Here is a 26,042-nt window from a genome sequence, read left to right as displayed (position 1 = left end):
AATTTCACCTAGTAGACTCTGGAACCTATACGTGGGAGGTAACTGGTGAATTTGAGTTATACGTGAGAGATACCCAACAGATCTTGGGATCTATACGTGGGAGGTAACTGGTGAATTTGAGTTATACGTGAGAGATACCCAACAGATCTTGGGATCTATACGTGGGAGGTAACTGGTGAATTTGAGTTATACGTGAGAGATACCCAACAGATCTTGGAACCTATACGTGGGAAGTAACTGGTGAATTTGAGTTATACGTGAGAGATACCCAACAGATCTTGGGATCTATACGTGGGAGGTAACTGGTGAATTTGAGTTATACGTGAGAGATACCCAACAGATCTTGGAACTTATACGTGGGAGGTAACTGGTGAATTTGAGTTATACGTGAGAGATACCTAACGGATCTTGGAACCTATACGTGGGAGGTAACTGGTGAATTTGAGTTATACGTGAGAGATACCCAACAGATCTTGGGATCTATACGTGGGAGGTAACTGGTGAATTTGAGTTATACGTGAGAGATACCCAACAGATCTTGGGATCTATACGTGGGAGGTAATTGGTGAATTTGAGTTATACTCTTACTTACTGTTTTTTTTGTTTTTGTTTTTTATCTGCCATTCCACAATGAAGTCCAGTTTATATTTTCGACTTGGAATATTTATGGCAGTCTAGTCCAGAAAATTAATGACGTAGATTTTTTAAATAGTATTAGTGATTTTGATTTTGTTAGTTTAGTTGAAACCAAAACTAATTTTGGTTCAAAGATTAAAATCCCCAACTATTGCCACTTTCATTCCTTTATGAGGGAAAAACATAAAAATGCTCGTACCAACTCTGGTGGGATTGTTATGTATTTTAAAAACTTGTATTAACAGGGTGTAAAACAAATGGCAAGTAGCAGTGATGACTTTATCTGGGCTCGCCTAGATAAAGAATTCTTTCAACTAGATGAAGATATATTTCTGTGTGCATTATACTTGAGTCCTCAGTCATCCAGCATTTTTCGTTGGAAAAATTCTAACCTATTTGAACTACTGGAAAATGATATCACAAGATATTCTCAATTTGGCTCAGTAATGCTTACGGGAGACTTTAATGCACGTATAAAAAATGAAAAAGATGTGGCATCTTTCAACAACCCTATTTACCAGCAGTCTGGAAATACTAAAAACCCATACAGAGAAAGAACAACACAAGATCTAACAGTTAAAAACCAGTATGGTAACCAACTGATAGAACTGTGTATTGGTGCAGACCTAATTATACTAAATGGAAGGTGCATAGGGGACCTCACTGGCAAATTTACCTGCTATCAAAGCAAAGGACGTAGTATTGTAGATTATAGTATTGTTAGTAGCAACTTATTTAAACACATTTCCTTTTTTCAAATACATCCACTTAATTTGACACTTTCGGATCACTGTCAAATGTCTTTTCTTCTTCAAACAAATGCTGTAACGAATTGTGAAACTGCTAAAACTAATCAAAATAATTATACTACAATTCATGGCCCGAAATACTTTTATTCTTGGCATGATAATTCCAAACTTCTTTATAATGATGCTTTACACAGCAAAGAGATTTGTAAGCTAATCAATAATTTCTCCAATGCAAACTTTGATGACACACAACAGGCAGTTGATGAAGCAGAACATTTACTCTCAAATATTTACCATGAGGCAGCTGGTAAAAGTCATAAAAAAAAACTTTATTAGAAAAAACAAAAAACATCAAAAAATTAAACCAAAATGGTACTCCAATGAACTTGGCAATCTTAAAAAAGATGTCCAGAAAATATCCAGGAAATTAAGTTCGGACCCATACAATAATGATCTGAGAAACAACTGCTATAGTCTGAAAAAGAAATACAAACAAATGGTTAAGAAAACGAAAAGAAACTATAAAAAAAATATACTAAATAAACTTGAAGAGATGGGTAATTCTTCTCCAAAGGAATATTGGAATTTGATCAAGGAGCTTAGAAATGGTCAAATTAATAATGACAGTGAAAACATTGAAGACCAAAAATGGTATGAACATTTCAGACAATTAAATGCAATAAATAATACTGATGAAAGCACTTTAAACGAAGAGATTGCTAAGCTTGAAAAGGAAATTAAACCTATTACTGAGCTAGACCAAAATATTTCACAGTTAGAAATACAAACTGCAATTAGCAACTTGAAAAATAAAAAATCTCCAGGCATTGATAATATTAGAAATGAGATGATTAAAACAGGGAGAAATGTGCTCATCAAACCTCTACAAAAAATGTTCAATCTCATCCTAACGAGTGGCCATTTCCCTAGCTCTTGGAATTTGGGCATTATCACTCCAATATTTAAAAAAGGGGAAAAATCTGATCCAGGCAACTACAGAGGGATAACTCTCTTAAACAGTCTTAGCAAGCTCTTCACAGCCGTATTGAAACAAAGGTTGACCAAACATGTAAAAAGCAATAATATCATAATTAAAGAGCAAATTGGTTTTCTTCCAAAATTCAGCACAGCGGACCATATCTTTGTTCTCAAACAGCTAATAACAAAATATCTTAATAAAGGAAACTATTTATTTGCATGTTTCATCGACTTTAAGAAGGCGTTTGATTCCATTTGGCACCTCGGTCTTTTATATAAACTTCACAAAAAACAAAATCTCAGGAAAATTTCACAACATAATTAAATCTATTTATCAGAATGCCACTGGCTGTGTTAAACTAAAAGGTGGTTTGACTGCTAGCTTTCCAGTTCAAAGGGGTATCAGACAGGGAGATGGTTTAATCCCACTCCTTTTCAATCTTTTCATTAATGATATCAAATGCCAGATAGAATCATCCAATAATGAACCCCCTTTACTTGTAAACAATCATTTGTCATGTTTGATGTATGCGGATGACCTCCTCCTCCTATCACAATCTAAAAATGGTCTGCAAAATGCAATACGCACAGTGGAAACATACTGCAAACAATGGAAACTAGATATCAATGTGTCAAAATCAAAAATTATCATTTTCAACAAGCAAGGTAAAATATTAAGTAAGTTTCGATTTCAAATCAATAGCCAAAAATTGGAAAACGTCTCATCATACTCCTACCTTGGTGTTAAAATCAATGCTACTGGTAAACTGAACAGAGCTCAAGAAGACCTTAGTCACAGAGCAATGAAGGCACTTTTTAAACTAAAACAATTACTCTATGCAGACCCAAATATTCCAATCAAAACACATCTGAAATTGTTTGATGCTATGGTTAAACCAATTTTACTCTACTGTAGCGAAATCTGAGCAAGCGATATTATTAATATGTACTCAACAGACTTGTTTAAACAATCCTTGCCTATGGAAAAATTACATCACAAAATGTGCAAGTACCTACTACAAGTAAACTGTAAAGCCACAAACTTGGCATGTTTACTTGAACTGGGAAGATATCCACTTATCATCTCAAGCATCAAACGTATGATTAACTACTGGCTGAAAATAAAACATATGGATGAAACCACTCTGATCTCTGAGGCCTACAAACCTGGCACCAATTTGGACAAAGAAAACGTCAGTAATTGGACCACAGGCATAAAAAAATTACTGAACCTTTTGGAAATTAGTGATGTTTGCGAAAAAACCAGTATTATCCCATTAGCTACAAAAAACTAAAAAATATGTTTGAGAAACACTGCACAGAAACAATGCATAATGACAATAAAGGCACTAATCACAAAAATAAACTTCGTACCTACAGACAGCTGAAAACTGATTTTGCACTTGAAAAATACCTTGAAATTATTAAAAACCCCATCCACAGATCATCTATGACTAAACTGAGGATAAGTGCCCACATACTTCAGATTGAAGTTGGGCGATATCACAACATAGATGTCTTAAATAGAACATGCCCTGTCTGTGACTCCAATGAAATTGCAGATGAAGAACACTTCCTCTTCAATTGTAACCAGTACAAATTTGAAAGAGATGCTTTGTTTGAAAACGTAAACTTATCCGGTAATCTGAAAGCACTTCTCAATAACAAAAATTCTGAAACCGTCCAAGCAATTGCCAAGTTTATCAGCGACTGTTTCAATAAAAGAGAGAATTTCATGAAAAGCAATTTACCAGCTGCCTCAAAATAACACCAAAAAAATATTTATATAATAATATTTTCACAGTATTACTATTTATTTCTTTTTTATTATTATTATTACTTATGTATTTTATTGTTCCTTATATCCTTATTGTATTCTAATCTAGATCCCAGAAGGGATACGATATCAATAAAGGTTGTTATTATTACGTGAGAGATACCCAACAGATCTTGGGATCTATACGTGGGAGGTAACTGGTGAATTTGAGTTATACGTGAGAGATACCCAACAGATCTTGGGATCTATACGTGGGAGGTAACTGGTGAATTTGAGTTATACGTGAGAGATACCCAACAGATCTTGGAACCTATACGTGGGAGGTAACTGGTGAATTTGAGTTATACGTGAGAGATACCCAACAGATCTTGGGATCTATACGTGGGTGGTAACTGGTGAATTTGAGTTATACGTGAGAGATACCCAACAGATCTTGGGATCTATACGTGGGAGGTAACTGGTGAATTTGAGTTATACGTGAGAGATACCCAACAGATCTTGGGATCTATACGTGGGAGGTAACTGGTGAATTTGAGTTATACGTGAGAGATACCCAACAGATCTTGGAACCTATACGTGGGAGGTAACTGGTGAATTTGAGTTATACGTGAGAGATACCCAACAGATCTTGGGATCTATACGTGGGAGGTAACTGGTGAATTTGAGTTATACGTGAGAGATACCCAACAGATCTTGGGACCTATACGTGGGAGGTAACTGGTGAATTTGAGTTATACGTGAGAGATACCCAACAGATCTTGGAACCTATACGTGGGAGGTAACTGGTGAATTTGAGTTATACGTGAGAGATACCCAACAGATCTTGGGATCTATACGTGGGAGGTAACTGGTGAATTTGAGTTATACGTGAGAGATACCCAACAGATCTTGGGATCTATACGTGGGAGGTAACTGGTGAATTTGAGTTGTATGTGAGAGATACCCAACAGATCTTGGGATCTATACGTGGGAGGTAACTGGTGAATTTGAGTTATACGTGAGAGATACCCAACAGATCTTGGAACCTATACGTGGGAGGTAACTGGTGAATTTGAGTTATACGTGAGAGATACCCAACAGATCTTGGGACCTATACGTGGGAGGTAACTGGTGAATTTGAGTTATACGTGAGAGATACCCAACAGATCTTGGAACCTATACGTGGGAGGTAACTGGTGAATTTGAGTTATACGTGAGAGATACCCAACAGATCTTGGGATCTATATGTGGGAGGTAACTGGTGAATTTGAGTTGTATGTGAGAGATACCCAACAGATCTTGGGATCTATACGTGGGAGGTAACTGGTGAATTTGAGTTATACGTGAGAGATACCCAACAGATCTTGGAACCTATACGTGGGAGGTAACTGGTGAATTTGAGTTATACGTGAGATACCCAACAGATCTTGGAACCTATACGTGGGAGGTAACTGGTGAATTTGAGTTATACGTAAGAAATACCCAACAGATCTTGGAACCTATACGTGGGAGGTAACTGGTGAATTTGAGTTATACGTGAGAGATACCCAACAGATCTTGGAACCTATACGTGGGAGGTAACTGGTGAATTTGAGTTATACGTGAGAGATACCCAACAGATCTTGGGATCTATACGTGGGAGGTAACTGGTGAATTTGAGTTATACGTGAGAGATACCCAACAGATCTTGGAACCTATACGTGGGAGGTAACTGGTGAATTTGAGTTATACGTGAGAGATACCCAACAGATCTTGGGATCTATACGTGGGAGGTAACTGGTGAATTTGAGTTGTATGTGAGAGATACCCAACAGATCTTGGGATCTATACGTGGGAGGTAACTGGTGAATTTGAGTTATACGTGAGAGATACCCAACAGATCTTGGAACCTATACGTGGGAGGTAACTGGTGAATTTGAGTTATACGTGAGAGATACCCAACAGATCTTGGAACCTATACGTGGGAGGTAACTGGTGAATTTGAGTTATACGTAAGAAATACCCAACAGATCTTGGAACCTATACGTGGGAGGTAACTGGTGAATTTGAGTTATACGTGAGAGATACCCAACGGATCTTGGAACCTATACGTGGGAGGTAACTGGTGAATTTGAGTTATACGTGAGAGATACCCAATGGATCTTGGAACCTATACGTGGGAGGTAACTGGTGAATTTGAGTTATACGTGAGAGATACCCAACAGATCTTGGGATCTATACGTGGGAGGTAACTGGTGAATTTGAGTTATACGTGAGAGATACCCAACAGATCTTGAGATCTATACGTGGGAGGTAACTGGTGAATTTGAGTTATACGTGAGAGATACCCAACAGATCTTGGGATCTATACGTGGGAGGTAACTGGTGAATTTGAGTTATACGTAAGAGATATCCAACAGATCTTGGAACCTATACGTGGGAGGTAACTGGTGAATTTGAGTTATATGTGAGAGATACCCAACGGATCTTGGAACCTATACGTGGGAGGTAACTGGTGAATTTGAGTTATACGTGAGAGATACCCAATGGATCTTGGAACCTATACGTGGGAGGTAACTGGTGAATTTGAGTTATACGTGAGAGATACCCAACAGATCTTGGGATCTATACGTGGGAGGTAACTGGTGAATTTGAGTTATACGTGAGAGATACCCAACAGATCTTGGGATCTATACGTGGGAGGTAACTGGTGAATTTGAGTTATACGTGAGAGATACCCAACAGATCTTGGGATCTATACGTAGGAGGTAACTGGTGAATTTGAGTTATACGTGAGAGATAGCCAACAGATCTTGGGATCTATACGTAGGAGGTAACTGGTGAATTTGAGTTATACGTGAGAGATACCCAACAGATCTTGGGATCTATACGTGGGAGGTAACTGGTGAATTTGAGTTATACGTGAGAGATACCCAACAGATCTTGGGATCTATACGTGGGAGGTAACTGGTGAATTTGAGTTATACGTGAGAGATACCCAACAGATCTTGGGATCTATACGTGGGAGGTAACTGGTGAATTTGAGTTATACATGAGAGATACCCAACAGATCTTGGGATCTATACGTGGGAGGTAACTGGTGAATTTGAGTTATACGTGAGAGATACCCAACAGATCTTGGAACCTATACGTGGGAGGTAATTGGTGAATTTGAGTTATACGTGAGAGATACCCAACAGATCTTGGAACCTATACGTGGGAGGTAACTGGTGAATTTGAGTTATACGTGAGAGATACCCAACAGATCTTGGGATCTATATGCAGAAGATGCTCGGCAGCATGTCAAATACGTATAATACCCGATACGTATAAAAGAAACTATACCCAAGAAGTACTCGAGATGTACATAGCGTATACGTGGAAACTTTACCCAACAGTGTTCTGATGAGACTGTCATTTCGTCGTGAAGCCTTCACGGTAATAATGGAGTAATCTGTAGAATTTATGTCACGTCTTAGTCGCTTTAGTGTTCCAACTGAAGATCCTCCTCTACTGCAACATGCGAAGCGAATTCTCGTACTAATATGTCCACGTATGTGTAACTATAAATAAGCCGAGATTCCTTTGGTCAATCTTTACAAAACGAAATATACATATATATACTAAAATGTTTGTGTAATAGTTAATAGATTAAATATAGTTTAATGCGTGAAATGTTACTATGTGATTGCTACAATAATTGCTTTAATAATCAACTAAATGAAGAAACATATTAATGTTGTTTCCATCATCAACAACTTACAATACAATTAAACTACATACTATGTTTGAATGCATATAAGCTAATAAATATGCTTATAAAATAACTCACAGTAACATAATGTATGTATTACACAGACGTACATTGCGTAAAAGCCCAAAGTGTATAGCACTACAACTTTTACAAGCAATAATAATTTAACTTTATATATACTGGTTAGTCTGGTCCCCTGCCCCAATTTCAACGCTGAGGGCGGTTAAGAAAATAACCCTATTTTCTTAACCGCCCTCAGCGTTGAAATTGGGGCATGGGACCAGACTAATATACTGGTAACACCAATCAAAGAAAGATAAATACAATCTGTACACTATACAAATTAAGAATACATACATACATAGAATGGTTGTTTATTGTACTAGTATTGATTTTAAATAATATATTCGCAGCCAACTGGCATATTTACCATGATACTGTAAAACATTCACATCTGGAGTATCGTGAATGACTCACTAGCCGAGATTAATTCCCCAACAAGTGCAAGCTTAAAGACCACATATGCTGTGTCAGGCTGACATCGACATAGTGCATATTACATTGCCACGTGACCTGATCATACCCTTCTAAATATGCAATATGGTTTATGTGACATAATGCTGTTGGCAGATAAAACAAAGTCATGAAAGCCAACAGTGATATCCAACATCAAGAACAATTGTCTTGCTATAAAAATATGCTATGAACTACCGGTATTAATGATATTATGCAGATATGTGAAATCAATTTCAAGTACAGATGACACTTGTATGAGGTATTCTCACTGTCACTTCAATTGACCAGATGACGTTTTCACACCTCTTTTCTTTACATACTGTGGCTGTGGTTGACGTGTTATATTGTTTTCAATATGCTATAAACAAATAAAATGAATAGAATATGATTAAAAACATAATCACAAGTACAATTCTTGCATGTGCTAGAAATTGAACAAATGGTCATTATGTTTGACTTTGTATTTTTAGTTGAATATACTTGTACTAAACAATCTAAACACTGCACAACACTATTCACTCTCACTTCCAATCATTTTATCTTGTGTAGCACATTAACCACTGCACACATTGTTCTATGTATTGTGTAAATGTGCTTTCGTCCCATGTATATTGTTATTGTCATATGTCATATGTACTTTGTTATAGGAATTTTGATCATTGGATAGGTGTGTCAGTGCTTCTTTTATTCTGTTTATCCATAAGACAACACGTACCATGCACATTCTAACATCAAGCCCTGTATTAATATACAATGTCAAAAAACCCATGTTAAGCTTAAATTTTCTGGTTCTTGCTGTGATTGAAATTACTGTGACACATTGACACGTGATGTATGGTCGCATGAATGTGATATTAAATTTGCAACTAAGACCTACAATTGCTACTTTTAGTATACCAGGTACCATTATTCGCCATGCAAAACACATTGTGTTTATTTTTCCCCATACAATTTGAAGAATTACCTGCAAAAAACACTATAACACTATTATTTTGTGAACTTTATTTTAATATTATTTTATTGTCACCTCTGCTTCAGGGAGAAAGCCAAGTTCTGAAAAACAAGACTTATTTAAATAAATGAATGAATAAACTTAAAGTTTTATTTCTTGTCCCAACCATGTTAGGTTGGTATTGCACAAGACGATATGATAATTGCTTTCAAGAACAAATTTGTTAATTATCTGGTGTTGACAGGCAATGTTAATGACTGGACTATTCTGCCACTCCATCTATAGTTACCATCACTTTTTTGAGGTGATAACTATGCTAATAGTAGCATATATTATAAGATGCTACCAAATGAGAATACTTTTGATGTGACTTGCTCTGCATTACTATAATACACTATTATATACTATAATTTGAACCTGATGTAAAGATGTTTTTCTCTCAGTTTCCATAACATTTACTTTAACGTATTTAGGTATTTCTTTCAACTCACAAGATGACATAATTTCATTCATTACATACCCTCCTTTCTGTTCGTAGTTTTGCATTATAGAATGCCACTGCTTCAGGGTCTGTTGTGTTGCTAGGTAACTGTTTTATATCAATATGGTCATCTTCATCTTCAATCTATTACACATTAAGTGAAAATAAAATAAAAACCAAAACAATATATTTGTTTGTAGGATATTTTACACAAAACAAATAAGTCAAGTATTTAACATTGGAGTAGTTTATTTTCCTCATTGCAAGCATATATACAAGCAAAGCGCATAATAACCCAAAATCATCTTTATATTTGTATCATTAAAATATCACTTAATTGACCTCTGCAATTTACATTTGCTACTAAAATAGCAATTGCAGTAGTAATAGTAGTAGTAATTGTAACCATCACATATGTTGTAAGTCCCAGAAATTGAATCATTTCAATTACACTGGTATTCAATATTAGAGTTCCCCCAGCAGTACTCTCTCTCAATATGCCATTCCACCATATCAAAACTGATTGATTTCAACTAAACTGCTAAAAATCTGTTCAAAAACTTTTTTTTTCAAAAATATTTCAAATTACAAGTATTTGTATATTTTACCCACACGCTGTATATTAGAAGAATATCCAGTCATCTCAACTGATGGAAAATATTCACTGTACCAAACATCAAACTCTGAAGGTGAATATAAATAATTCATAAGATGAGTGCAGATCCTAGTCTATGAACACATCATTCAACAAATGGCATTATATGAACAGCAATCTGATCAAAGTAAGATCTTAGTTTGGGTTATATTTTTATTTTATAGTAATCACAAAAGCCAACAAGATGATATGTATGTAGTATATAAAATAATACAAAATAAGGTGTAATAAAAAACTACAAATTACAAGTAATAAAATATACATGTCATACATCAGATTTATATCAATGGATGCTAGAAAAAAAGCAATCCTGGAAAAGTATATCTAGAAATGTGTTTATCACACGGTTTTGTGAACAACTCAATATGTGTATGACTTCATCACACCAGCTACAAGCCCTTATCTTATGAACTCTTGACTATGTATAATATATGCAAGAACATACGTCAATAATCTAAAGATTGTCCACAAGTAATCTGGAAGTATGACAACTGGTACAAAATCAAAATTTGAATTTTTGATATATTGTTGAAATATCAGATTGTAAATGTTAGACCAAAATAATTCAGAGACAGTCATTATAAAAACTTTTCATTTCAAATATGATGAAATCAAATTGTCAGATTTATATTATTTCAACTCGTCTCATATATTTAATATTCAAATTAGGATAAAACAGCACTTCTAAATTGGTGGTCTTAAAATAGAAACAATATTTTAAAAATTTCCTAATGTATGCCCTCATGTAGTATAACTTGAATTTCTTTTGTTTTTACAACTGTTTTGTTCATCCAAGAAAAAAAAAGTTGTATACTGTACTATTAATTTATGATAAGTATTTTTTATGAACATTATTGTCAAATAAAAATACATGCCATGATGAGAGGGGGCAAGGAGGGATAGCTGGTAGTGGTTACGGGAAATACAAAATGCATTTTACGTTTTTACAGGATATCAAATGGAAAGTTTCATTTACAGTAAAACATAGGTCTTTACACTTTACAGATAAAGCAAATTCCTAATTACATTTTACACTTTATACTGTGGAGAATGCTCTATAATGATTAAAAAAAGTAAGATATTTGTACAAATTTTGGATGAATAAAATATTGGATTACAACTTGCCCATGTCTATGTATTTACGTTTGTTATTTACTGTAAAACGTGTTGAAAAAGCGACAATTTTAGCGAATTTACGTAAAATGACGTAATAGCGCAATGTTGATTTAGCAAATCTTTCTTGTCATTGTTGATTTCCTGTTTTCACAATACTTGTCTGACGCGCGCTAAAACAAATGCGCAGTTATCACCTACATAAAAACAAAGAAAAACTGTCAAGTGTAATTTGATTCTGTTCGCCATGATAAAAAACTGATTCAACAGGAATTTGAAAAAGCGGGTATCATTGCTGCGTTACACCCAGAACATTGACCTTTTATATCGGGACTCAAATATTACTAAGTACTACTAATTTCCGTAATAATATATCAGTATCACTTCATTTATTTATTTTCATTGAAATAATGACCACAATGAATACGTTTATTTTTTTGTGTTAATTTACTTTTCAATAAAGTGTATCTACCTGTATCATGTCAGTACATTTTTATTTTTGTTTACAAAGTGTGTGTGGATAAAAAAGACATTGTTTGGTGGCCATTTTGAATTTAAAATACAGTCTTTAGCGACATCTTGAATTAGAAAATCAGTTCTCTCACTAAATTTGCTAAAAAGACATGTTTTACAGTATTTAAATCACATTATTACGAAAATAAAAACAATTGATTACAGCCGACCCTCATGATGGTAAACATCAATGAAATCTGATTGTTAAAAGCAGGAGAAAATTAAAGTGGTTATTTCTATGAAATTCATAAAGCATAAATTAGATAGGTCACACATTTTAACTGCAGTGAAACATAAACAATTGTAGTATATATATCAGCATTGAAATCTAGTTCAAAAATGACAGTAAGCCATTTTCTATGTTTGTTCATAGAGGGCGCTATGTATATATTGCTTTAGTGCAAACTAAACTATGGGTAAACTATGAACACTGGGAGCAGAAAATTCTGGTCACTTAGTTTTAAACTTGATTCGTATTTCCAGGACAATGTGTGATTTAATTATTTAATTTGTGACACTGTTTTATGTTTTATTTGCACCCCCCCAAGTTTCTAATGGTGAACCACAGACCGACTACATACCTTGCACAAGTCTTTGTCTACACATATCAACTTGTTTTTTACAATACTGTAATTCTAGTTTTAAGTTTTCCAAATCTCCGTAGTCACTGCGATATGAGGATTTCAGGTTTCTTAACTTTTTCATGAGCACAAACTCAACTTCACTGATAACGGCCTCTTCACTTTCATCCACAAAAAAACCTGAATTACACAAAACATTATGATAGTTCAGTCTGGTAATAGTGAACCATTGTCTGTATCTGTCAATGACTAGTACTAATGAGAAATGTACATGACTATATATCAGACTTATGTGTAATGATGGAATATTGATAACATTGATGGATAGCAGTATATTTAAATATCTGTCAATGACTAGTACTAATGAGAAATGTACATGACTTATGTGTAATGATGGAATATTGATAACATTGATAGATAGCAGTATATTTAAATATCTGTCAATGACTAGTACTAATGAGAAATGTACATGACTTATGTGTAATGATGGAATATTGATAACATTGATGGATAGCAGTATATTTAAATATCTGTCAATGACTAGTACTAATGAGAAATGTACATGACTTATGTGTAATGATGGAATATTGATAACATTGATAGATAGCAGTATATTTAAATATCTGTCAATGACTAGTACTAATGAGAAATGTACATGACTTATGTGTAATGATGGAATATTGATAACATTGATGGATAGCAGTATATTTAAATATCTGTCAATGACTAGTACTAATGAGAAATGTACATGACTTATGTGTAATGATGGAATATTGATAACATTGATAGATAGCAGTATATTTAAATATCTGTCAATGACTAGTACTAATGAGAAATGTACATGACTTATGTGTATAGATGGAATATTGATAACATTGATGGATAGCAGTATATTTAAATATCTGTCAATGACTAGTACTAATGAGAAATGTACATGACTTATGTGTAATGATGGAATATTGATAACATTGATGGATAGCAGTATATTTAAATATCTGTCAATGACTAGTACTAATGAGAAATGTACATGACTTATGTGTAATGATGGAATATTGATAACATTGATGGATAGCAGTATATTTAAATATCTGTCAATGACTAGTACTAATGAGAAATGTACATGACTTATGTGTAATGATGGAATATTGATAACATTGATGGATAGCAGTATATTTAAATATCTGTCAATGACTAGTACTAATGAGAAATGTACATGACTTATGTGTAATGATGAAATATTGATAACATTGATAGATAGCAGTATATTTAAATATCTGTCAATGACTAGTACTAATGAGAAATGTACATGACTTATGTGTAATGATGGAATATTGATAACATTGATGGATAGCAGTATATTTAAATATCTGTCAATGACTAGTACTAATGAGAAATGTACATGACTTATGTGTAATGATGGAATATTGATAACATTGATGGACAGCAGTATATTTAAATATCTGTCAATGACTAGTACTAATGAGAAATGTACATGACTTATGTGTAATGATGGAATATTGATAACATTGATAGATAGCAGTATATTTAAATATCTGTCAATGACTAGTACTAATGAGAAATGTACATGACTTATGTGTAATGATGGAATATTGATAACATTGATGGATAGCAGTATATTTAAATATCTGTCAATGACTAGTACTAATGAGAAATGTACATGACTTATGTGTAATGATGGAATATTGATAACATTGATGGATAGCAGTATATTTAAATATCTGTCAATGACTAGTACTAATGAGAAATGTACATGACTTATGTGTAATGATGGAATATTGATAACATTGATGGATAGCAGTATATTTAAATATCTGTCAATGACTAGTACTAATGAGAAATGTACATGACTTATGTGTAATGATGGAATATTGATAACATTGATGGATAGCAGTATATTTAAATATCTGTCAATGACTAGTACTAATGAGAAATGTACATGACTTATGTGTAATGATGAAATATTGATAACATTGATAGATAGCAGTATATTTAAATATCTGTCAATGACTAGTACTAATGAGAAATGTACATGACTTATGTGTAATGATGAAATATTGATAACATTGATAGATAGCAGTATATTTAAATATCTGTCAATGACTAGTACTAATGAGAAATGTACATGACTTATGTGTAATGATGAAATATTGATAACATTGATGGATAGCAGTATATTTAAATATCTGTCAATGACTAGTACTAATGAGAAATGTACATGACTTATGTGTAATGATGGAATATTGATAACATTGATAGATAGCAGTATATTTAAATATCTGTCAATGACTAGTACTAATGAGAAATGTACATGACTTATGTGTAATGATGAAATATTGATAACATTGATAGATAGCAGTATATTTAAATATCTGTCAATGACTAGTACTAATGAGAAATGTACATGACTTACGTGTAATGATGGAATATTGATAACATTGATAGATAGCAGTATATTTAAATATCTGTCAATGACTAGTACTAATGAGAAATGTACATGACTTATGTGTAATGATGGAATATTGATAACATTGATGGATAGCAGTATATTGAAATGTCTGTTAAGGCTAGATCTCAGTCTCATTTAAAAATATATTATTCTGTTTTAAACAAAATCAAAGTGTAATAAAAAAAAATACATCAACAAACATAATATAGGTCAATGGCCATTGTACAAGTCAAAGGTCAATCACTGAGGACATACCTTCTTGAATTCTGTTAGATTTCTTCTTTTCAATCTCACCTCTGGTTTCGTCAATTTCACATTTTGTGACGTTAATGATCTTGGCAAGGTCTCTGTATGACTGTCGTTTGTTAGACAAGATTTCTAAAATCAAAAATCAAAAATGGATATTCTATATTTTAAGTTATTCTAAAAAAAGAAACATAATGGCATCTCTGAAACATTACATGAAACATCTGAGATTTAGGTTATTTGGTTGCTAGGTAACCATATACACACAGTAGTGCCAATCATCAAGAATATATTAATTTTATGCAAGCTACAATTTAATTGTAAGGTGTGATGGAAATTTACAAAATGTCAAATTTGTAAAATATAATTTTTTTCTAAATAATCATAACAAAACTGGAGACATTTAGATTTCTACGGGATTGTAAAATTTGTGAAAAACTGCAGCAATGAACTCACAACCAATTGACTATAAATCACCCCCCCCCCCTCGTTATATCATAGAATCTATGCTCAGTATCGTAGCAAGTAAAGAACTCAAACTCAGAAGTCTTTTAACAGTCTCTGGAAAAGGTATAATAAATTTATTTTATTTTATTTTTCCACTTGCAAGTAATTTTCCACTAGTGGTGAACCAACAAAAATAAAACTGAATTGTATTTAAGGCACAACAAATATATTCAAATTATATCAATTCCCAAATTCTACTTTCGGTAAACATAAATTTCAACTAATATTTGAGAGGCTTACAATTCAATGCAAGGCCTATTAGAATCTAGGTGAGGCTGGTCTGCTGGGAAAATTAATTGTTTTCTACTTGCACTCTGATCAACATTAACATTAACATATCTTTATTTATGTTATCACCCCCCAAGTTTATAAGAGTCTACCCTTTATATGACCATCCCTGATACCTTGAAATGTACCTTTATTTTCCATAAGTATCCGGTTTATTTCAGAACCTTTGTTTCGCTTGAAATCTTCAAAAGCTTCTTGTTTTGAGGGTATTATTTGAGTTCCCTCTTCATCACATGGCAGTTCAAAGCCCTGGCTTTCTGCCATAGATCTGGAAAAAAACAACAGCAGATTGAGTCCTATCTATTTGTAGTGGCCTCATAAACAAAATTGCAAGATTCAGTCAATGATAATAAACAAACATTATTAGGTTAATAACTAATTTGAATTTATTACCCTACTTTATGTTGTAGGTTATGACATATAAATCCTAATTGTATTTGATCTGACATGGCATCCATAACAATGTTACAACAATTTACAGCAATTCTTAATGCTTATTGGTCCTTTATATATATATATATATATATGTTAATTATTATATATACAATGTTTCATTGGTGGAATAAAAATGGTATACAGCAGGACAATGACACAAATATTAAACTATTGTGAATTTGAGTACGGCACTAAATGCGTCATAAAATAAGTTAAATTGAATTCACATATGACTACCATGTACCCTAAAATACTTCAAGTACAATTATTAAGGTTAATTAGAAGAATGTGCATATTCAGTCTAAAGGGTTAATACCCTATTATTGTACTAGTAACTATCTGTACCAATCGGCAAGGTGTATTACATATGTATGCTACCACTATATATTCATTAATAGCACAGTCCCTCTATCGACTGTGACTCCTCTAGGGACTGTGACTCCTCTAGGGACTGTGACTCCTCTAGGGACTGTGACTCCTCTAGGGACTGTGACTCCTCTATCGACAGTAACTCCTCTAGGGACTGTGACTCCTCTAGGGACTGTGACTTCTCTAGGGACTGTGACTCCTCTAGGGACTGTGACTCCTCTATCGACTGTGACTCCTCTAGGGACTGTGACTCCTCTATCGACTGTGACTCTTCTAGGGACTGTGACTCCTCTAGGGACTGTGACTCCTCTAGGGACTTGACTCCTCTATCGACTGTGACTCCTCTAGGGACTGTGACTCCTCTATCGACTGTGACTCCTCTAGGGACTGTGACTCCTCTAGGGACTGTGACTCCTCTATCGACTGTGACTCCTCTATCGACTGTGACTCCTCTAGGGACTGTGACTCCTCTAGGGACTGTGACTCCTCTAGGGACTGTGACTCCTTCAGGGACTGTGACTCCTCTATCGACTGTGACTCCTCTAGGGACTGTGACTCCTCTAGAGACTGTGACTCCTCTATCGACTGTAACTCCTCTAGGGACTGTGACTCCTCTAGGGACTGTGACTTCTCTAGGGACTGTGACTCCTCTAGGGACTGTGACTCCTCTATCGACTGTGACTCCTCTAGGGACTGTGACTCCTCTATCGACTGTGACTCTTCTAGGGACTGTGACTCCTCTAGGGACTGTGACTCCTCTAGGGACTTGACTCCTCTATCGACTGTGACTCCTCTAGGGACTGTGACTCCTCTATCGACTGTGACTCCTCTAGGGACTGTGACTCCTCTAGGGACTGTGACTCCTCTAGGGACTGTGACTCCTCTATCGACTGTGACTCCTCTATCGACTGTGACTCCTCTAGGGACTGTGACTCCTCTAGGGACTGTGACTCCTCTAGGGAGTGTGACTCCTTTAGGGACTGTGACTCCTCTATCGACTGTGACTCCTCTAGGGACTGTGACTCCTCTAGGGACTGTGACTCTTCTATCGACTGTGACTCCTCTAGGGACTGTGACTCCTCTAGGGAGATGACTCCTCTAGGGACTGTGACTCCTCTAGGGAGAAGACTCCTCTAGGGACTGTGACTCCTCTAGGGACTGTGACTCTTCTATCGACTGTGACTCCTCTGGGGACTGTGACTCCTCTAGGGACTGTGACTCCTCTATCGACTGTGACTCCTCTAGGGACTGTGACTCCTCTAGGGACTGTGACTCCTCTATCGACTGTGACTCCTCTAGGGACTGTGACTCCTCTAGGGACTGTGACTCCTCTAGGGACTGTGACTCTTCTATCGACTGTGACTCCTCTAGGGAGATGACTCCTCTAGGGACTGTGACTCCTCTAGGGACTGTGACTCCTCTAGGGACTGTGACTCTTCTATCGACTGTGACTCCTCTGGGGACTGTGACTCCTCTAGGGACTGTGACTCCTCTATCGACTGTGACTCCTCTAGGGACTGTGACTCCTCTAGGGACTGTGACTCCTCTATCAACTGTGACTCCTCTAGGGACTGTGAGTCCTCTATCGACTGTGACTCCTCTAGGGACTGTGGCTCCTCTAGGGACTGTGACTCCTCCAGGGACTGTGACTCCTCTAACGACTGTGACTCCTCTAGGGACTGTGACTCCTCTATCGACTGTGACTCCTCTAAGGACTGTGACTCCTCTAGGGACTGTGACTCCTCTAGGGACTGTGACTCCTCTAGGGACTATGACTCCTCTAGGGACTGTGACTCCTCTAGGGACTATGACTCCTCTAGGGACTGTGACTCCTCTAGGGACTGTGACTCCTCTAGGGACTATGACTCCTTTAGGGACTGTGACTCCTCTAGGGACTGTGACTCCTCTAGGGACTGTGACTCCTCTAGGGACTGTGACTCCTCTAGGGACTGTGACTTCTCTAGGGACTGTGACTCCTCTAGGGACTGTGACTCCTCTAGGGACTGTGACTTCTCTAGGGACTGTGACTTCTCTAGGGACTGTGACTCCTCTAGGGACTGTGACGCCTCTAGGGACTATGACTCCTCTAGGGACTGTGACTCCTCTATCGACTGTGACTCCTCTAGGGACTATGACTCCTCTAGGGACTGTGACTCCTCTAGGGACTGTGACTTCTCTAGGTACTGTGACTTCTCTAGGGACTGCGACTCCTCTATCGACTGTGACTCCTCTAGGGACTGTGACTCCTCTAGGGGCTTTGACTCCTCTATCGACTGTGACTCCTCTAGAGATTGTGACTCCTCTATCGACTGTGACTCCTCTAGAGATTGTGACTCCTCTATCGACTGTGACTCCTCTAGGGACTGTGACTTCTCTAGGGACTGTGACTTCTCTAGGGACTGTGACTCCTCTATCGACTGTGACTCCTCTAGGGACTGTGACTCCTCTAGGGGCTTTGACTCCTCTATCGACTGTGACTCCTCTAGAGATTGTGACTCCTCTATCGACTGTGACTCCTCTAGAGATTGTGACTCCTCTATCGACTGTGACTCCTCTAGGGACTGTGACTCCTCTATCAACTGTGACTCCTCTAGGGACTATGACTCCTCTAGGAACTGTGACTTCTCTAGGGACTATGACTCCTCTAGGAACTGTGACTCCTCTAGGGAATGTGACTCCTCTAGGGACTGTGACTCCTCTAGGACTGTGACTCCTCTAGGGACTGTGACTCCTCTAGGGACTGTGACTCCTCTAGGGACTGTGACTCCTCTATCGACTGTGACTCCTCTAGGGACTATGACTCCTCTAGGGACTGTGACTCCTCTAGGGACTGTGACTCCTCTAGGGACTGTGACTCCTCTATCGACTGTGACTCCTCTAGGGACTGTGACTCCTCTATCGACTGTGACTCCTCTAGGGACTGTGACTCCTCTAGGGACTGTGACTCCTCTATCGACTGTGACTTCTCTAGGGACTGTGACTCCTCTAGGGACTGTGACTCCTCTATCGACTGTGACTCCTCTATCGACTGTGACTCCTCTATCGACTGTGACTCCTCTAGGGACTGTGACTCCTCTAGATACTGTGACTCCTCTAGGGACTGTGGCTCCTCTATCGACTGTGACTCCTCTAGGGACTGTGACTCCTCTATCGACTGTGACTCCTCTAGGGACTGTGACTCCTCTAGAGACTATGACTCCTCTAGGGACTGTGACTCCTCTATGGACTGTGACTCCTCTAGGGACTGTGACTCCTCTAGGGACTGTGACTCCTATATCGACTGTGACTCCTCTATCGACTGTGACTCCTCTAGGGACTGCGACTCCTCTATCGACTGTGACTCCTCTAGGGACTGTGACTTCTCCAGGGACTGTGACTCCTCTATCAACTGTGACTCCTCTATCGACTGTGACTCCTCTAGGGACTATGACTCCTCTAGGGACTGTGACTTCCCTAGGGACTGACTCCTCTATCAACTGTGACTCCTCTAGGGACTGTGACTCCTCTATCGACTGTGACTCCTCTAGGGACTGTGACTCCTCTATCGACTGTGACTCCTCTAGGGACTGTGACTTCTCTAGGGACTGTGACTCCTCTATCGACTGTGACTCTTCTAGGGACTGTGAATCCTCTATCGACTGTGACTCCTCTAGGGACTGTGACTCCTCTAGGGACTGTGACTCCTCTATCGACTGTGACTCCTCTATCGATTGTGACTCCTCTAGGGACTGTGACTCCTCTATCGACTGTGACTCCTCTCTAGGGACTGTGACTCCTCTATCGACTGTGACTCCTCTATCGACTGTGACTCCTCTATCGACTGTGACTCCTCTAGGGACTGTGACTCCTCTAGGGACTGTGACTTCTCTAGGGACTGCGACTCCTCTATCGACTGTGACTCCTCTATCGACTGTGACTCCTCTAGGGACTGTGACTCCTCTAGGGACTGTGACTTCTCTAGGGACTGTGACTCCTCTAGGGACTGTGACTTCCCTAGGGACTGTGACTCCTCTATCGAATGTGACTCCTTTAGGGACTGTGACTCCTCTATCGACTGTGACTCCTTTAGGGACTGTGACTCCTCTATCGACTGTGACTCCTCTAGGGATTGTGACTCCTCTATCGACTGTGACTCCTCTAGGGACTATGACTCCTCTAGGGACTGTGACTCCTCTAAGGACTGTGACTCCTCTAGGGACTGTGACTCCTCTAGGGACTGTGACTTCTCCAGGGACTGTGACTCCTCTATCGAATGTGACTCCTTTAGGGACTGTGACTTCTCTATCGACTGTGACTCCTCTAGGGACTGTGACTTCCCTAGGGACTGTGTTAAGAAATACCTCAAGCATCTATGATTAGAAATTCCGTTCGTGCATCAATTTATTACAGTTATCTATTTTTTACTATTGTGATATACCATGGTTATACATACCTGTGAAAACTCGCTCGTGTAACAGGTGGTCCAAACAGCTGTATGTTTAAACTACGATGCGGGTCGATGGTATTGTTTATATTTGATATTTTGTGCTTACAAGAGACGTGGTTAGGTAGTCTAGGTAGTAATAGTAGTTCATTAGATGTATTAGATAGTTATAGTTATTTTAAAACAGACAGAAAATGCAAATCAGCTAGAAGTAGGAGGAACTCTGGGGGAGTGGCAATTTTGTTTAAATCAGGGTTGAGGGGAGGGCTGAGGGAAATAAAGTCTGAAATTAACGACTTCCTTTGGTGTAAATTGGACAAGGAATTTTTCTCATTAGAAAATGATATTTATTTGGGTTGTATATACATTCCACCCGAAAATTCGGTTTATCACTTAGATGTTGACTACTTTGGCATTTTAGAAAAAGAAATAACAGTTTTCTCCAATCAGGGCCAGGTAATTATAACAGGTGATTTCAATAGTCGCACTGGAAATCTAATTGATTACATTGCTTTTGGAGATAACATTCATGTACCCACTCCAAATAATTACACTTTAGAAAATTTTGAAAAAAGGCACACCCAAGATAAAACTAACAATAAGTTTGGCAAACAATTAGTCGATCTTTGTACTATAAATAATCTTTTAATAGCCAATGGTAGGAAGATAGGTGATTTAAATGGAAACTTTACCTGTCATAATCCGGTCGGTTCAAGTACAGTTGATTACTGCATTAGCACAAAGGATTTACACAGACATATTGATTATCTTAAAATTCATGATATTAATTACTTGTCAGATCATTGTCCTATTGGTTTCTCACTAACTGTAAATTACAATCACACCAAGAACACAAAGCTTGTGAATAAATTGAAACCGCACTGTAAAAAATTCATTTGGGACGTTGAGGCAAAGCAAAAGTACAAAATCATGTTACAAAATTCAAATTTTGAAACAATGTTCAAAAACTACCTTGCCAATGATTTCAAAGACAGTGATGTCAATGAACCAACAGATCAATTCAACAAAATATTAATTAATGCAGCAGATAATTGCCTTAAAAAAGTAACCAATAAAAGAACAATAAATAATAAAAACTATAAACATCCAAAACAACAACAATGGTTTGATAAGTCGTGTTCTACACTAAAAAGGGAATTAATTAGTACCTCTAAGTTGCTAACAAAACAACCAACCAACCCGTATATCAAACACCAATATTATACTCTTAAAAAGCATTATACAAAACTTATAAAATATAAAAAAAGAGAATATAAAAACATGTTGGTGTCCAAACTTGAACATATGGACAGTGCCAACCAAAATGAGTACTGGTCTGTGCTGAAAAGCCTACGTAATCAAAAGACCAAAAATCAAGACACAACAATATCCGGAAAAAATTGGATTGATCATTTTTCAAAACTCTATAATAAAACAAACATTAAAAATCATGAGTTACAAAATAATCTTATAGAAAAAGAAATGCGACAAATTCCCAACCAATATCTAAACTCAAATATCACATACAAAGAAATTCTTAGCGCTGTTAGCAAACTAAAAAACAATAAATCAGCTGCTGATGACAGCATTGCCAATGAAATGTTGAAAACCAAAAATAAGTTAATGATAAGATGTTTACAGAAACTTTTCAACTGTATTCTAGATAGTGGAAAATTTCCTGCAACCTGGAAATCTACGATTCTTGTTCCACTACACAAATCAGGCGACAAATTAAATCTTGGTAATTATAGAGCTATTGCATTAACAAGTTGTCTCTCAAAACTATTTACTGGCATAATGAATCAAAGATTGACCACATACTTGGAAGAAAATAATTTATTTACCGACATGCAGTTTGGCTTTAGGAAAGACAGGAGAACGACAGACGCAATTTTCCTGTTAAAAACAGCAGTTGAAAAAACAATTTATAATAAAAATAAAAGCAGCAGTTCTGGAAGACGGTTATACACATGTTTTGTTGACTTTAGAAAGGCTTTCGACAGCATCTGGAGGGATGCACTCTTTCTGAAGTTACAAAACAGTGGTATCACGGGGAACTTTTATGAAATAATAAAATCTATGTATAAGGATATTAAATATAAAATTAAATTGTCAGAGGGTATAACTGATGGATTTCAGTCTACCTGTGGAGTTAAGCAAGGCTGCAATTTATCACCAACTTTATTTAACATTTTTCTGAACGATCTGCCAGAATTATTTGGGGATCAAATTGATAAACCAGTTCTAATGGGCGAGAAACCTATAAATTGCATCCAATATGCAGATGACCTTGCACTTATTTCAGAAACGGAAGACGGCCTACAAAGCTGTCTGAACAAATTAAATGACTATTGTATAAATTGGAATTTAGAAGTAAACGTAAAGAAAACTAAAGTCATGGTATTTAATTGCAGCAACAGACTGATTAAAAACATGAATTTTAAAATCAACAACCAAGACATAACAGCTGTTAGCGAGTTTTGCTATTTAGGGGCAATATTTACTCCAAATGGGAAATTTAAAACAAACTTATCTATGTTAAAAAATAAATCAATGAAGGCTCTTTTCAGCATCAGACAAACAGTCTTAAACCACAAAATAATTTCACCAGCACTTAGTTTGAAAATTTTCGACCAATTAATTTCACCTATACTCATGTATGGTGCAGAAATCTGGGCCAATGAAATCACAACTGACAGTAACAGTTTAGAGCAAGTTTGCAGTCATTTTTACAGGTTTATCCTAGGAGTGAGTAAAATGACGCCAATTAGTGGTTTGAAAGCAGAACTTGGTAGGTTACCAGTAAAATTAAAAATTAATTTGGCTCAAATTAAATACTGCCATAGACTATATAGTCTGCCAGATAATCACATTTTAAAATTAGCCCTGGATGAAATGATAAAAATTAATTCAAACTGGGTAAGGACTATTAATGCTACACTGGGACATGATCTAATTAAAATAAAAAATGATCACAATATGGAAAATTGGAATCAAATACTAAAAAAAGTAAAACTCAGACTATCTGAGTTTTATATTCAAAGATGGAGAGAAAAACTAAATTTCAGTGAAACCAATGAAAATAGGGGAACAAAACTGAGAACATACAAACTATTCAAAGTAAGCTATAATATGGAAAATTATTTGCAAAACATTTCAAATTTCAGTCTCAGGAAAATGCTTTCAAAATTCCGTCTGAGTGACCACAACTTAGAAATAGAATTAGGTAGAAGAACAAAGCCCAAAATAGAATTAGAAAATAGACACTGTAATAAATGTAACACTAAAGCATTAGGAGATGAAAAACATTTCCTGCTATTTTGTACTGGCTATATAGAACAAAGAAAAAAACTGTTTGATGAGTGTTCAATAAATATTTACACAATGGATGTGAATTCCATATTTAAAAAGATTATGGAGAATAATATAGCTTTAGCAAAATACTTAAAGAGCACAATTTTTAAAACCACAGAAAGTAATTAATTTATTTTATTTTACTAACATTTTATTTTTTTATCTCTTATGTATTGTATGTATTTATGTTCCTTACCATACAAAAACCCTCTGAAGGTTTTTTAGTAGTGTAATAAAGTTATTATTATTATATTTACGAGTTGACTGAAGAGCGGGTGGTCAGTCAGTTCGCCCCAATGCACATTCGCCCCAGACCAGTTCGCCCCAAAGTCAGTTCGCCCCAAAGTCGGTTCGCCCCAAGTTTACTGGTGTTCGTTTTCGCGGTTATGCGTGCAAGGAAATGTGGTTTTGAAATATTTTAAAAATTATACTTAAGTAAAAACCACATCGAAGGAGGCTGATCGCCGCGATTGTAGCATATCGCCCGAAGAGTCGAACCGGTGTCGTGCCATATGCGTCGTGATAGCGATAATTTGCCTTTTTTTTGCCATGCGCTGTGATAGCGATTTTTTGCCCCTTTTTCGATTGACTTATCTCCCCTGGCTTGCCTTACAAACATGAATGAACCAACCAATCAATCGGTGTTGTGTGGTTTCGGCGTTCCAGTTTTAACGCACGGATTAAAAATACGGTGCCGCCATCTTGAACGTTCCATTCAAAAGGGGGTGGTGTGTGTCACAAGGACTGTGGTCACGCTAAAGGGATCACGAGACTTGTTATAATTATAATAATAATAATAATAATAATCTTTATTGTAATCGTATCCTTATTAGGATCTTGACAAAAGTGTACAATAAAGTATAGAAAAAAAAAGAAGTAAAAATAAAAAAATAACATTAAACACATTAAATAAAATTAAAATACATGTAACAATTTAGATTTTGAGGCAGATGACATACTGTTTTTTTTAATATTTTCTTCTCTCAGATTGAAACAGTTGTAAATATATTTCGACAGTTCTATTATAATTGACTCATTATCACTAGTCATTATGGCTATCATTTTTTCTTCATTTGATGTAATATACAACGTAGTTATATTAACATTGTACACGTACTAGTATTATATTTGTTTAGTTTTCAGAAGTGAAGAATTGTTATCAATGGTTTATGAATGCAAGAACACAGTACAACAAACGTCACAATTGCGTGAAATTAGTCAGATCGAAACTAGCTGTGGAACATAGCCCTATGTTGCCGACCGCATTATTTACGTGACTGACTCTGGCCG

General features: G+C 36.4%; 1 protein-coding gene across 1 annotated transcript; it reads right to left on the bottom strand.

Annotated features, from left to right (window-relative positions):
* Window positions 1-7,775: 7,775 nt before the first annotated feature.
* Window positions 7,776-25,494, bottom strand: LOC102802589 (kinesin-like protein KIF9). Its single transcript, XM_085496091.1, has 8 exons — window positions 25,384-25,494; window positions 21,408-22,224; window positions 16,300-16,439; window positions 15,386-15,508; window positions 12,664-12,843; window positions 10,414-10,484; window positions 9,841-9,945; window positions 7,776-8,726 (listed from the first exon to the last, which is right to left on the bottom strand). The coding sequence occupies exons 3-8, from the start codon at window positions 16,433-16,435 to the stop codon at window positions 8,640-8,642; spliced, it is 702 nt and encodes a 233-aa protein (XP_085352217.1). The 5' UTR covers window positions 16,436-16,439; window positions 21,408-22,224; window positions 25,384-25,494; the 3' UTR covers window positions 7,776-8,639.
* Window positions 25,495-26,042: the final 548 nt, after the last annotated feature.

Source organism: Saccoglossus kowalevskii, chromosome 22 (assembly GCF_978046115.1).
Source record: "Saccoglossus kowalevskii chromosome 22, keSacKowa6.1, whole genome shotgun sequence".
Lineage (NCBI taxonomy): Eukaryota > Metazoa > Hemichordata > Enteropneusta > Harrimaniidae > Saccoglossus > Saccoglossus kowalevskii.
This window is presented reverse-complemented; position numbering and strand designations above follow the sequence as displayed.